This window comes from Meleagris gallopavo, chromosome 4 (assembly GCF_000146605.3).
Source record: "Meleagris gallopavo isolate NT-WF06-2002-E0010 breed Aviagen turkey brand Nicholas breeding stock chromosome 4, Turkey_5.1, whole genome shotgun sequence".
NCBI lineage: Eukaryota > Metazoa > Chordata > Aves > Galliformes > Phasianidae > Meleagris > Meleagris gallopavo.
The window spans coordinates 14043239-14059222 of NC_015014.2; the positions used below are offsets into that span (position 1 = coordinate 14043239).

Below are 15984 nucleotides of genomic sequence, written 5' to 3' on the forward strand. Positions count from 1 at the left end.
AGGGACATAGGTCTGGCTTTATAGCTCTGTCTACCTTCAGGAATGTCCCCTTTGTTGTCTCATGGACTCAAACCTTCTTTCCTGCCTTGGTTTCCTGTCAGAGTGGTAGAAAGAATGACAACTCCAGTGCTGCTGTTCACATGCTGAGATGAGAACACAAACATCAAAGATCAGAACAAAGCCCCAGGACTACTGGTTAAGCAGTTCCTCTGTAAGGTTCAAAGTTGTTAATTACCTTTCTGTAACTGGCATTCCAGTTGTGGAGCCATATGTTTGTCTTTGAGCAGGCATATATACGTACAGCATCCTTTCTGCTGCCTTCTTCATCCTTTTTAAGGTAACCTGCAATTCATCTGTCTTAAGACTGATTGTATTCTAACAGGTTTTTGCTAAGTACTTATCAAGTTTTTGACCTTTCACATGTCTAAAAGCTCTTGTGTGTTTAATGATAGAATGCCTTCTTGTAGAGACATTTCTCAGCAAATACTTCAAAATTATACTATGTTAAAAGCTCATTCATTAAGGTTTTCCTTCAGCCTTGCTCAAAAGGCTTTTCAGGGAAAGAAGGAAAACTGTTGTTCCTTATGGAGAGCAGATATTTTCCTACAATGAGAAGCAGTAGCCTGTCTGCATGACCGACTCTTCTGGAGCTTAGCAGGGATTTGGGTGACTGTTGGAAATAAATGAGCAGAAAGCAGCTCGTACTCACAGCAGCCTGTGCTCCGTGTCCACTGGAATCAGGCATCCTTCTGTGCTGCGATGGCAAAGCACCCTTTTGCAACTCCAGACTGAGGAAGAGACTTAATTCTTGGCTGATGTTCTTTTACGGAGAAATCGCTCAGCTATGCTAGACTACGCCTGTGATCTTAAAGCTTTCCTCTCTGCTTTCTTCATCCTACAGTTTTGGAGGGAAAAGGCAGTGCCCTTTGCTTCAGCTTCTGCAAACTCCACTAGAAATGCAGCAAACAAACCCCCAAATTCTAACCCAGTAATGGGATTTATGTAGAAAACCAGCTTTTAACTTGTCTGAGGTGGCACTATTATATGACGCAAGTGACATGAGACTTCAGCATACAGCTACACTAGCATAGAGAAAATTCTGAAGAAATTTAAGCATCTAGGTTAGCTGTTTTAAGGCAACGCTTTGGATTAATACCTTCAAAGCTCATCAGTTGTGGTTTCTTTCCAGTAATAAGTGATGCCTTCAACTACATAAAATGAAATGACAGCCTTTACACTCCCATGAAATCAGGGCTCAAGTCAGGCAGCAGAAATGTGTTTTTATTTCAGAATGCTCATGGCAAATGACAAATCCAGACCTGCCACCACAACTTGTCACCTCCAGAGAGTTTTATTCTTAGGTGCTTATATAGTATGCTTGTAGGCTTTACCCAGTTACCTAGAAATTGTGACAGCTCAGTAAAATATCGTCACAGAAAACAGTTCGTAACCAGAATGAGGATAATTAGCTTTTTTTCATTAATTTTGCAAGAAGACTGTTCTGCCAGACTGGAACTGTGAAACACAGTAAAGTTGCAAACTTCTGGTACAGCAAAGTGCACAGAAACACAGGAAATCCCACAGAGGGGAATGCTCCTTGGCTGGGTGCATTGGGTGTATTTTTCTCAATAAAAAATACTTCACTTGCATTTGAACTAACCTGGGTGGATATCTGTTCATATTTAATTACATTTTCCATTTTTAAGCCCTCAAGGCCAAAATGACATGATTACTAGGACAATATTGCCAAACTGACAACTGCAAATGCATCATCCCATTCATCGCTGAAAGAGCAATCACTGGTTGAGCTTTTTTGCCCTCCACAACCTATTCTTTAAACCACAACATGGAAATTGGAGGGAACTAAGACTGCAAGAAGCAAGCTAAGGACTTCATCACAAACATACTCTAGACTTAGTAAGGCAATTTCTAGAACATCTTGTTTCTATATTAGACAGTCAGTTATGCTTCATGAAAAACTACACAGTTTGATCCTAAAACACCAACCAAAAAATCAACAGCCGCGAAGCACGAATAAAACATAGGAAGAAAATTATATTCAAAGTTCTACTTTTTGAACAATATTTTGTTCTATTACACACAACAATGCATGTTTCAGGGTAGGGGGAAAGCTACCAACATGCTTACTGTAGCACAGACAATATTAAAGAGTCTGTCAGTCCAGTTTAACTATTTCTTGACCTTTTCACTAAAGAGGCTGAAAGTGATCTGATTTCACAGGGCAAGAAAAAAAGCAAAAACAAGAGCAGAAAAATAGCTTAGGTTATGATGGTTTATAATAGCTGTAGTGTAGCAAAACAAGAAGCAACTTAAGAAAGCAATGAACTGCTACTGCATATGCTGAAAAGATAGAAAATGCAAATCTTAACCAAGGAAAAGCAGATCTGTGTCAATAAAAAGATAAGAACATCTACAAGCATGTGGAAGGACAGTTCCATAGCCTCCAGTGAAAATTTGCTATGTTCAAGATAAAGTAAAAATGTTTGTTTAAAAAAAAAAAAATAGATCAAGATTTAAACGTACATTTCCTACCACCAGAACAAAAACTTGGGAAGTGGTGTACAAATAGGCCAGAAACATTTTAACAAATGACTGTTTCTAACCCAGAGTAACACTAAGTCTAGCCCAAGAAAACAAGTAATAGCAAACTGGAAACTTAATTCGCTTCTACTGAAGATGAGACTAGTTATTTATGTTGCCTAAACAAAAATTTTGTCATTATCGACCTGTCATTTTTATTAATTTAACAGTGAATTTTGACCAAGTGATTGCTATAACTACTGTAAGGATGAGTGTCTCCATTAAAGTTATGATGCTGATTTCACTGAAGCTTCCAAGGATGTGATGTTGTTCTGAACTATGAGCACCTCCTATATGCATCGACTTCGTGTTAAAATGAAGGATGTGGGGTGCTTTTAAAGCACTGTTTAGGTTGTCATTCTCTAATCACTAGTGACTTTTAAGGCAGGATAAATGAGCCAAAGTCAGATCCACTGGGCATCAAAATATAGGGTTTTATCTATGCAAACGTTTCTGCCAAAATAAGACTTTTTTTGTGTTGTAGTCTTCAGTTACTGCTAAGTTGCTTGAAAGCAAAAATAATCCTTCTATTCATCTCTGATCACTTTTTTATTTAACCAATCTTAAATCATAAGTATTGGGGCATTGCTCTTTTAGAAAGTGTTCAAATTTAAAAAACAAACAAACAAAAAAAACCCACACATTCACGTAGTTTTGATCTGATTAAGCTTCACTGCAGTTCTTTGAGCATGGGAAAGGAAAAGGCTGCACTGGGTTAGGAAGGCACAGCGTATGAAAACAACAGCTCTTTCCCCAGTAAGAAGTTTCTATGTAAAACAGACAAAAGCAAGATAAACAGCTCAAGCTACAGCTATGCCAGATGTAGCAATAGTAATAGCTGTAATGTGTAAATAACAGGGTAACTCATGTCAGGTGGTAGGAATCTCCAGCCACGGCTCTGTATGGTAGAAGCTGTAATACAATCAGTTGTAGAAGTATTCTTATGTGGAGGCCTGAAAAAACTTGATCTGATTGTCTCATTTGATACGGGCATAAGCCTTCTATTTCCAATCCACAGCTACATGCATCTTGATGCTGTAATGAGGTGCAAGAGCTGGAGCAAGAGCTAAAATGTGATAAGCATACTCCAACTACAGTGTAAACCTTTTAGATTTAGTTCAAATGAAGCATTAATGTGTCTGGATAGCAAATTAGCACTCAAGTACTCCTAGCTGCTGTCTTGCACAAGAAAGCTTTTCTTCATTTGTTGGCAGCTTCTGCTCTTCCATCTAAGTTGTATTCCTGTAGTTAATTATACTAGCCTAACAAACACTGCAGCAGTGTTCAATGATTAGCAGATAGATACTTATTATAGTAATAATGCACAATCAGAATACTGGACACTGCATCTACACTTGGTTAACAAGGATGTGACATAAACAGAAACCAGCACCTTAATGAATGGCACACACTAACTGGCCAGCCATGTACCTAACTGCATTGTTCAGCTCCTATGAGAACTTGCAAGTGGAGCCTGTCTTGAAATGGCTTCAGTTCTGTTATTTCTTCTGCTGTGATAAAACTATCATGTTTCAGGCTTGCATATGTAAGGAAAAGAATTTAATCTGCCTTCTAGGACATGTGAGTTACAAGCGATTCAGTGGAGGATTTTGTTTTTTTCATTTATATTGGCACAAAACTCTTTCAGTCAAACAGTAATAAAAACATAGGACTTCCTGAAATTTCAGGGTTGACAATTCAACAGAATGGATATACAGTAATCTGTTACTGTAAACATAATGCACATAAAATCTGCAAGCACAGGTGCAGATGTAACCCATAAAGCTGTAAGCCATGAACTTAATGGTGTCACAGTTAGAAATTTGATTAAGTAGGCAGTGAAGTTTCTGCAAGATGTTTTGCATTGATCCACATGTATTGATCTCCAGCTGCAAGCACCAAACACACTGCTTTTATTGTACACTGTATTATTTCCTAGAATGCTTATATACAATTACTTGATTTTTTTCCACCGTAAATACATTGGCATAGGTTTACTACTTTAACTACAACTTACCTGAGTGAGTCTTCCAGTTTCTTCGAAAGGGGGGGGCTTGAAAAGAAAATCAACAGCCCTGGAACTAGGAACATTAATCTCTCATATCTAAGACTTCTACCCCTTACTTTGTATTCCATCATATTCCAGCTCTGCTTGACAGCTTCTATATAGAGTCTGACAGCCCACTTGGTATTGTACATGCTTTATTAAAATGGTACTCGTATTTACAATATCTGCAGAAACAATCCTTCTCAAGTCTTGCATTCAGACAGACACGCACACAGACACACGCGCGCACGCCCCTTCACTCTACAGGGGTGTGAAGGCTATGCTCCCAAAAGTTAGGCAGCTTCTGGAAGAGGAGGAAGGGTGACTTTTTTTTTTTTTAAATTACTTAAAAAGAAGCGTGGGAGTATGCATTTGGCCATCACAATGCTAATTTAAGTATATGTAGTATTAACATATGGCAGTAACACTGAGTATTCCTCTTTTACATTCTATACACAGAATGACATCAAGGTTTTCCAGTCAACAGAACATTCTAACTTCAGTCTCAATGTTGCTATGTAGTGACTATGAAAGAGGGCTTTCCCTTAAAACAATTCAAGTCTATGCAAGCGAAATAAGGCACAATTAATATTTGATTTGATTCAGACGAATGGGAAAAAGGAGTGGGAGAGAGGCAGGCTTCAGATAATAGTTGTTGAAGAGAAATAGTTTTACCCAATCCTTTTGAGGATCAATTTTACCCCCATCCTGATCTATGTGGACTTCTCTTAGAGAACTGAAGTATTCTGCCAGGGCTACTAAGGCCCACGTACAAAACAAAATTGGAAATTCACATTACAACACCAGTGTCAGTAGTCTAACCAACTGATACTGATGTACATGAGCACATCTTTGTTTAATGCTGAAGGAGAAGACAAACATGAAACAAGTTTCAAACCTTTCACTGAGCTTGAAGACTCACATCTTTAGAGAGTTTGTAATATATGCTATTTGAAAAGGCTTCAGCTTACTGATAAAAAGGAATAGCATTTTTGCCTTTAAATCCCTGGCCCCTCTTCGCTAAGCCTTACCAGACATTACAAATAAACTGCAACAAAAAGTTTGGCAGCGCAAATAATGTCTAGTATTCAAATCTTCAGTTGTGATTTTATTATTTTCCTTGTACAAAACCTGTTGAATGTTTTTCGCAGCAGATGAACTGTACCCAAAGATGCAGGACATTCTGTGATGGGGAAAAGAGGTTGCAGTTCCGAAGGCCCCTGACTTTGGTTGTTTACAAAGTTCATTCCTGTTTAGTGTGATCCTTGGTATCTTCCTCATCTGTGTATTCTGATGGTTCTTCCCCTGGTTTTAGGAGTCTACCTACGTAGTCGTATTTTTCTGAAAGAGATTCATGATTCCATTACAATCAAAAACAGCTTCATTCGCAAGTTAGCCTGCATTGCTGCTACTTCATTTTTCCCCCACACACATTAGGGTTCTGAACATGAATCACTGGCATTGATGGCAATTTATCAGTGAGCTCAGCTGCTAAAACAGTCTTGGTACCATTGCTGCTCACTACTTGTTCTGCTCTCAGAACTTAGGTTTTGATTCTAATCAGCCTGTCTTTATCACATAAAGGCTGAAAATAGTGCTGTTAGAACCAGCACGAATTTCCTCTACCTGTTTCAATTTCAATTAATGTGAAAAAATTGTTTCCTCTCCCTCCAGAGGCATACTTTCATACATTTTAGAAATTATTTCAAGACAAACTTGTTCAACTCTTAATGCCCAAATAACTCTTTGTCCTAGTCATAATTCAATGGGATCCAAAGCAAACAACCTGAGAGCAGGAATTCCACTGGCTAAGCTACTCTACACTGAATGGATGACAAGAGGACACCTTTCTTGTATAAAACTATCAGGGTAAAAAAGTTATAGTGGGTTACAGTGGAATCTTCTCTAACGAAGAAAGCCCTGAAATCCATGATCTTTTCCTAGGAAAGACACATTGCATTGTTGATGTCACTATCAACATCTCTTTTAAAGATGCCCCAACCCAAGTCAGTCATTTTATATTAAAAGCATTTCTTTAAGCTAAAGATGTTCTAATTTGAGCAGTTACCTTTAAATTGCATTTCCCACTCTCTTACACTTTCCATTTGTACAGCATTTAAGTCCGATAGGTCATCATATTCATCTCTGAGTGCATCTTTATCTAGACAGAAAGTTGCTAGTCCCCTGGAGGCATCTCTGCCAGCAAATATTCCATATGGACCCTCTGAAAACAAAAAGACAAAACCAATACCTTCAGGTCTTTGCTTATGGTGATTCATGTCAATTCTTCAGTCTGCCAAAGCCATACATGAAAGGTCCCATGCTTTTGCAGCTTTGACACTTTGGCTGTCCTATGTTCAACAACACTGCAATTCAATCTTAAGTATCATTAGGAGATAAAGTCTGCCAAGAGAAGCAGAGTCAAGAAAAGTTTTGAAGGAGTATCCAAAAAAATCACTGACCCTTGATGCAAGTCAAGTGATGTAAATTCCAAAGAGATGGGAAGCAGAATTAAAAAAAAAATCTAATTCTATTTAGCAAAATACAGAGCATCTAAAAGTCAGGCATGAACAGAACCAAATCACATGGAGACCTTAGTAAGAACTCCATTTAGAGTGCCAGTCAATTACTTCACTTGCAGAGCCACCATAACTTGGCAATCAGTCGATCTTTTGACACATTTCTTACCACTGTGAATGTTACACTGCAAAACACAATTTAGAAACTGAAATCAATCCTATACCAAGATATTTAATTTACTCGTTTATCACACTCAGACACTTTTCATAAAACTGGTAAGAGGTAGTAATGGCTGCCAATGGCAACATCATGGAGAGCTTCTTCAAGCAAGAAGTCTTGCTGTACTCCAAACCAGCTGCCATTCAAATGATCTCGTTGATGTTCTGAGTGAGGAAGCCCACAGTGTTATAAACAGCTTTTACAAAGATCACACACAATCAGTAAATCCTTAAGAGCGACTATAAATTGCAATTTAAGCTCCCTGCCAGCAGTATTTTGCCCTAGATTTTTTCCTTTCCCTGAAGCATTTAAAACGAAGTTTCCATAAACTCTATTTATATAACATTCTCAGAATTTTGACTAACTGTTGTTAAAGGAACACACTGTCCCTCCCTGAAGTTCTACACATGGGGCTTTACGGAGCTCTACAGCCACTGCTGAGATGCCACCTCTTGATGCCAATTGTTTCTGCTGAAGAATTATACTATATTACTCAGTACCAAGCCCTTGAACACCCTTCCATCTCAATAGCACATTTAGTTGAACGCGTGAATGCCTTTAGAACATATGTTTGTGTTAAGACGATCAGTGCAAGGTTTCTCCTAATACATGATAATGCCAGATGCCACTATATCACTATATGGCTACATCTTTTCTAAAACTGATTTTAAACACTTGTGTTTTAGTGTGTTTACTACAAGGCTATTCAGGAATCGCATACAAACAATCACACCAGGTACAAGCATTCAGCAGAATGCTAACAAGTGAAAACAAGCCTTCAGACTCAGAGCACCCGAAATTCCAACTCTGCAAATGTGACTTAAAAAATGCCACATTCTTTCATCTTTCATTACTACTGAATTAGGAACATTTTAATAAAACAGTAAAAATGAAAGCCTGGCTTCACCTTACTTACAGGGCTGGTAAAGTAGAAGTTCAGACATCTCAATATAAGAGCAATCTACTTTAAGATTTAAAGCTTCCACTCAGGTAACTTTACACAGATTAATTTTAAATGTTATAATTAGTACAGAATATACACAGCTGTATTTTGCTATGACTTCTTGTCTACTATTCACTTTTATATAAATACTGATACAGTGGTCCTAAAAAGGTATTTTGCACATCAGGTCCTGGGAAGTCATTCAGGAAGGTGCAAGCATAGACAACTCTGAGTAAGAAACAGGCTGTGTGAACATTATCTTGTGACAGAGACATCAGTGCAATCCCTGAAGTACTCTCACAGAGTTCTTTCATGACCACATGCAATTTACTCTGCAAGTCCTACCTACAGCCCTTCTTCTATTTCCCTTTGTCTGCCTGTCTATTTAGACTGGCTCCTGCTATAAATAATTCATAGTGCAACTAGTATACATACTGAAGAGATTGTAAAAAAAGATGCTAGTAGCATACATATGAAGACTAAATCAATTTTTCAAGACTATCACAGACTCTAAGTTGTTTTCTTTCTCCATACCCCCGCAAAATTAGCCACTTCCTAGTCAAGTACTTCACAAATTCTCCTCCCACGTCTATTTGACATCTCAAAACAAGAGAAAAAGTCATGCAAGTATCAAAAAATCATTGAAATATCTCCACATGTTATTTGGCTACACATGGTCATGAGCCTTACATTAAGGAAGCTTTGCTCTTTGAAGAACGTTTTTCTTCCCATCATTGCTTTCACATTTTACAACACTCTGTTACCAGCCTTTGTTCTAGTGTTAGGTCAGCTCTGAGATCAAACTCTTATCAAAACTATGTATTTGCCTGCCTATCTCTACCTCTGTGATACCACATTTATACAATGCCTTTTTCCCCGTGTAAAGTCCTCAACTACCTTACAACTCTACCTTATATAAATATGCCCTTCTTTAATCTAAGCACATGCAAATACTGCTACCCACTGCCTGGTACCACTCCCGGGAAGCAAGGATTCTCCCTTACTTGTAAAATCCAAATAAAATCTGCCCTACCTGACAGATGTGTCGCAGCCTGACATTCATCTTTACCTACGGATGAACTGGGCAGGCCTGAGACTTGGCAAAACTCAAGTCTCTTCAGTCAACAAATAAATCTCTCCAACTCTTGCACTCAGGAACAGGATTTCAGCATCCCCTAGCCCTGTTTTGGATCTTAAATGAAGATTTCATTTTTCTTTGCTTCCATATGTTAAACAACAGCAGACAAGGAAAAACAATATTAGCACACAGTATTTAGACACTTGGGAGATATTAAGCTATCCAAGCTGAAGGTTTTATTTGGAAGCATTTTTTTCCAGTCACTTGGTCCAAAACAGGCTGAACTGGATCTTGGAACACAGCCTGCATTTGAATTTTCAAAAGGTTTCACCAGTAATTCCCCAAAACCTATGTTGGTGCTCAAATTTGGAACAGATTTTCTCAGCGTAACATTAGGACCATTTCAGTTACCTACTGATTTTGCAGAAGATCCCACACTGCTGCTCCAGAACCAGTAATGAAAGTGAACACTGTGCACCGAACTCCAGATTGGCTGTCAGTACAGGGACCTGCATGACGAATAGCTGCACATGGACTTGGTATCTAACCTAGTGATACTATCAGCTATCCAACTGTGTTCCGTTTCATGGGATTAATGCATGTTCCTTGAAGAAGCCATGCAGGCTGAGCTTCAATTTAAACCGGTTTTCATTTTTGAAAGCAGCCAAAAAATACTTATGAGAAATAACCAAACATGTCAACCATAGAGGTGTTCTTATTTTTAGCATCTGTGCATCCCGTGCAGCCAGTGGAATACAGCCCTGTTTCATCTGCAGGCTCGAAATTCATGGACAACATTGCTTAAGCTGCAGAAAAGAATAAAGGCAAATCTCTCTTTTAATTTAAGTTAAACAACTGAATGGAGAAAGAGCAAGAAATTGCTGACAGCTGCACTAACTTACCACTTTGTCTACCTTCTCTGCTAAAAATCAAAGCAAATCTCTATCTGCTTAAAGTTTTCCATCTTGAGACATCTGTTCAGTGTCGCTCCTTTTATGAGAGAACTAAAAAGCTACAAGTTCAACAAAGCTGTTTTGAGATGCAACGTCAAAAAAGAAGCTTTCTAATAACGTGGATCATTGAAATTCAAGGTAACATCATTTTAACTTTAAAGCCACTCCAGATTTAGAGGAATGGAAAGATGTGGATCAGTTTGAAGTTACAACTTGCATGGAAAGTAAACATTCTTATGAAAACGATCCATAAAGTCTACATGCTGAAATGGGAACTGCTCAGGTCTAAATTGGACTTGTTAGGCCCAGGCCACCCTCTGCCTTCTGCCAGCTTTCCATCCAACTCTGTGGGAGAAGTGCAAGAAACAGTGACCTAACTTGAACTGGAGAGGCTGTCAGTGAGCACTGCTCAGACAGCCTGCAGCTCAGCTGTCAGGAGGCTCTGGCACGGAGCTCTACACTTGGAGAGGACACAGATCCCAAACTTCGCCTCATGGAGAAGTAAGTACTCTGCCCATAGTTTGGTCCATTATAAAGTAAGCAGTGCTAGCCAGGGTCTTGATTACATGAAAGAGAGATGCACCACTGTGTGCTGGATTTAACATCTATACGTCATTAATAACAATGACACTATTGCACCACATACATCACACTTGGCCAAGTCCCCAGATCCCCAGTTTAAATGATTTTACTAGGGATTTATTCAGCCAGCTTACATCAAGCAGTTGTTCAAGTGTTAAGAAATATATTCAGCTAATCAGTCAAGGCAGAGGGCAGCGGGTGGTCACAGAGTAGAAACTGCAGAGGGCAGGGAGCTGCATCTTCCTGCATACTCCGCACTGCTTCCTGCTCTCAGGGAATGGGGACCCTTTTGTCCCGCTCCCTTGTACCAGAAGCACAGAGACAATCTCTTCTCAGTAGCCATTTCTGAACCTTTTCAGTTTACTCATTCTGGTAGTCCTTACTTTTCCCAGAAACACTGGTTTCTTTGAGAAGCTGAGTCCAAGGGAGAGACCACCTCCCTTGCACAACACCAAAGAGCAGGCAAGCATAAAAACAAACTGCAGAAGATCCACACCTCACAGGAAGCACTCCTCCCCTCATCTTATCCTCTGTACTTGTCTTTTACCACTCAGCCTGTTGTGTTCTGCAGATAAGACCACCCTTAACAGACTTCTCCAGACACAGCACACATGCTCCACCTGCAGCATTTCACTCTAGCCCTACCCTTGTACATGAAGTACAAAAGCATCAATGCTATCCAGAACAACTTTTAAATGCAAATATAATTAAGCTCACAGTACTAAATTCCCAAGGAAGTGGGCAGCATCATTTTATTCTACATAAGCGATGGAAGAAATGATAGTGTTCAGATTTTTTCAAAGAATTTAATATCGGATATTGTAGTTGTCAATTACATTTGCAGCACAAAACAAAGCCAATTCTCCCCTAATGAAAAATGAACTACAACAGTGATATTTATGGAAGGAAATACTACCACAGCCTGATCTATTCCTCTTGGAAAAATGGAAAGTAGGGATCTTAGTGACACTTTGACACACTGAAGTGGGATGAGAAATGAGCTGACAGTGACAATGTATTATAGGAAAACTATCAGGAAATTGACTGTTTTAAATAATGAGAAATTAAGACCCGAGAAGTGATGTAGAACAGTTGTGTATACTGGATTGCATACAACCTTGCTTTGTCACGCTCAAAAACGAGTATTTTTCATAACTACACAAAGTATTTTTCGGTTGATCGAAACTAGTTTATAGCATTATACTACCATGCTAATTTAAAGTCTAAATATTAAGATTACTTTATCTCTTACTATGCCTTTCTATTGACCAATATACCTTGAGGAATCTTAATGTAAAAAAAAAAAAAGAAAAGTTAACACTACAGGTATCAATGATTAGGCTCTCGGTCATGAGATGTGGTTGTGGATGGGGAGATCACCCCACCACAATTTATTTGATATTCTGGCTCCATAATTTTTAAAGTGAATCATTAATTGTTTGCTTGATTACTGGCAGAGCTTGCAGATGATAAAGGAAAAGGTAATTAAGATTAATAATCAAACAAAGCATTCTAGAACTCAAATGGGGACAAACAGAAGTGATTTTTATGTAATTCAACTAAAAGTGAAACACTGAAACAAAGGGTATGCTTGCAGGACAGAAGACTATTTTAGGAATTTTGAAGAAGAGCCTTCTATGTGATGTCTTTAGAGAGCGCAATGTAAGAGAACTGATTCTTGGAGGCACAGACAGTTAAATGTGTGATACAACCTTCCTGCTCTTACCTGAAATGCACCAGACGTACCAAAGACTAATTACCAGTAGGATAAATTGTGGAAAGCTTAAAAGAGCCAACATTAAAAAAAAAAAAATTGGAAGATATTTTAATTAAATGTTCAAGAAATGGAAACTTTCAACCATGGCTGTTTAAAAGGATGAGGCTAACAGTCTATCCACTTCTTTTAGATCTTAACTGTAAGTCTTCAGTGGGCTCTTCGCTAAAACAGAGCAAAGTATACCAAGATTCAGTGAACAGAAACTTAAAAAGAGCAGAGCTTCTAATAAAGACAAGAGCTTCGCAAGACTTTCAATGGAATCTCACCTGTTGGACATGAGCTAGATGACAATTCTGTGTATCAACATTATGCGAACAGTACAGAAGTAAGGAAAACATTTGCATCCATACTATTGTGAAAAAAAAAGAAGAGACTTTCCAGTCAAGATGTCAGAAGCCTTCTGAGACAGCCATATTACTCAGCAGTAACCCAGCAGTCAAGAAATAGCCTAAGAGACAATAGTGAGCCCTCAGCCAATGCAGACTGCCACCTTCAAAGATGGGGCACCACTATGCACCAGTGCCTCAACAAAACACAAGCAGCTCCCAGACCAAGCTCGTGCTGTCAGCAAAGTCAGTGCTCTCAATTGCTGCTGCTTCTTCTGTTTAACAAAACTTCGCCATCGTTTTGTTGGTAAGCTTTGCACTTCTGCTGTACTCCAGCTCTGAAGCATAGAATTACCAAGGAAGCTTCTACAGACATCTGGTTTCTGTGACAGACGTCCTTGCGGAGAGGTGCAGCTTTAAAAACTGAAGACTTTTCCTCCTAACTCTTCTCAGGTCTTTTAAGGCTGCTAACCACTCATTAGTTTTTTTTCTTTCTGGTCAGAAAACAATTGCAAGAAAATACTACTCGACATGCATCACACTGACTGACCACATCGGCATGATGTGATAGAAAGCACAGAACTGATGCACACGTTGAGCACCAATTTCTTAATGTGCACATATAACAAAGATCTGACAGAAAAAAAATCATGCTGGGCCTGTTATTAAAAGGCCATCTTTCAAAACAGGGGAAAAAAAAAAAAACAAGAAAAAAAAAAAAACAACCTACAACACATGTCCCTCTACACAAAAGCAGGATGCATTGCTTTAGGGTAACCAGCTGCTGGTACTTATCAAAGAAGCAGGCTGATGTTCTTGAACACAAAGCTTTAGTTTCTTCACAGCAATGGGCCTCCAGAGGCAGAGGATGCAAATCAGTGATAGTATCTACACAGAATAGCCCAGAAATTGTCTGATACACAAAACAGCTAAAATTAATGTTCAGACTGTGGTTCAATGTTATTTCATGGGGGGAAATTTTTGAAGAAATCTATCAATTCAGACTGGTGTTATAAGTTTCACGTACACACGTGTTGTTAATCTATGTATTAGAAACACAAAAGCACTGGAGTTGGAAGGGCCCTTAAAGGCAATGTATTCCAACTCCCCTGCAATGATCAGGGATACCTGCAGCTCAGTCAGGTTGCTCAGAGCCTGATCCAGCCTGACCTTGAATGTCTCCAAGGATGAAGCACCCACCATTTCTGTGGGCAACCTATTCTACTGCCTTACTACCCTTACTGTAAAACTAAAAAAAAAACCCATAACTTCTTCATATCCAACCTAAATCTCCCTACTTTTAGTTTGAAACCATTTCCCCTTGTCCTATCACAACAGACCCTGCTAAAGAGTCTGTCCCCTTCTTTCTTTGAGTCTCTCTTTACATACTGAAAGACCACACTATCTCCAGAGCCTTCTCCAGGCTGAACAGCCCCAGCTCTCTTAGCCTGCTCTCGTAGGAGGTGTTCCATCCCTCGGTTCATTTTTGTGGCCCTCCTCTGGACACGCTCCAGCAGGTCCATGTCTCTTCTGTACTGAGGGCTCCACCTGGATGCACAATTTCAGCTGAGGTCTTGCCAGCGCAGAGCAGAGGGACAGAATTACCTCCCTCCACCTGCAGGCCATGCTTCTTTTGATGTAGCCCAAGATACAGTCGGCTTTCCAGGCTGTGAGGGCACATTGCTGGCTCATGTCCACTTGCCATTCACCAACACCATTTCAGCAGAGTTCTATTCTTATATCCCCCAGCTTGTACAGATAGTGTGGGCTGCCACAACCTTGGTGCAAGATCTTCCACTTGGGTTTGTTGAAACTCAAGAGGTTCACCTTACCTGTATTTTTCTATCAGCACACAGGTCTCAGTTTAAAAATCCCTAAAGCACGAGACAAAAGAACTTGCCTAAGTAAGTGTTAGGAAGCTGCAGCACATCAGACTGTATCTTCTCAGCTTCACCCATTAACAGGCGTAATCCAGGCACAGCGAGGTAGCTCAGAGCCTAGTGCTAGCTTTTCCAGTACCCAAACAGAAAGCATTTTGATATCACTTAAAGCAGCTTCAGTTTCTGTGACTGACAGCAGAGTTGGTATCACATCCCCTGAGCGTGACATGAGAACAAGCCTGGTTCAACTGTACAACTGCTTGTCACTGGTTAGGACCAAACACCTGCAGCACTGCACTTTTTATGTTTTTATTTTTATAACCTACAACTCAAGAACAAAACCAAACACAAAAAAAGTCATCTAACATGAACTATTTCCTGGGGAAAAAAACACAGCATCCTCTCTCCTCTGCCTCTCATACAAAAGCACTTGTCACACCTACCACGAAAAACTCCTGTGTAATTTGATTAGATCCAGTTTTCCAAACCACCATTGTTTCAGGAAGAAAATGAACAGCAGCCATAACTCTCACTTCCTTTGGCACTGGGTTAGCACACACAGCTCAGCAAACTTGCCCAGCTCATTACGTGAAACCACTGCGTATTTATTCCTCATAAATGATCCGCACGGCAAGCATGGAAACCTAACGTCGGCTCTGACGCAAGCTTCTTTATGTGTGAAAGACACGTTTCAGCACTAAACAGCCCTATTGTCTACCTTTCTGCCTGAGAGAGCAGGCTGCTTTCCGCACACACCTAGCTGGTGTCGGCACTGTCAGCCCACCAGCTCCCCCTGCTCGCCTCCATCCTGATTACAACTCACGCTGTTATGTCACCTGCACCTTTAGGTAAGCAACCAGCTGGCTTTACTCCTCCCTGAGCGGTAACAACTAGAAGGCAGGAAGCACCGCTCGGCTGCACGTGGCAAACCTACCGGCAGAGACAGAGAGAAACGATTAAAGCATCGCAGCCCCGCATCCTCAGGCAGCTGGAACACCACCCGTGAGGCAGCGTGTCTCGACACGGCACCGCCGGGCCCGGCGAGGCCCTCCCCGCAG

The 15984-nt window shown here is 39.9% G+C and overlaps 1 protein-coding gene across 1 annotated transcript; it reads right to left on the bottom strand.

The window, feature by feature from the left end:
• Positions 1 to 4786: 4786 nt before the first annotated feature.
• On the bottom strand, positions 4787 to 7083 carry PGRMC2 (progesterone receptor membrane component 2). The gene is made up of 2 exons (XM_031553031.1): positions 6717 to 7083; positions 4787 to 5989 (listed from the first exon to the last, which is right to left on the bottom strand). The coding sequence occupies exons 1-2, from the start codon at positions 6925 to 6927 to the stop codon at positions 5892 to 5894; spliced, it is 309 nt and encodes a 102-aa protein (XP_031408891.1). The 5' UTR covers positions 6928 to 7083; the 3' UTR covers positions 4787 to 5891.
• Positions 7084 to 15984: the final 8901 nt, after the last annotated feature.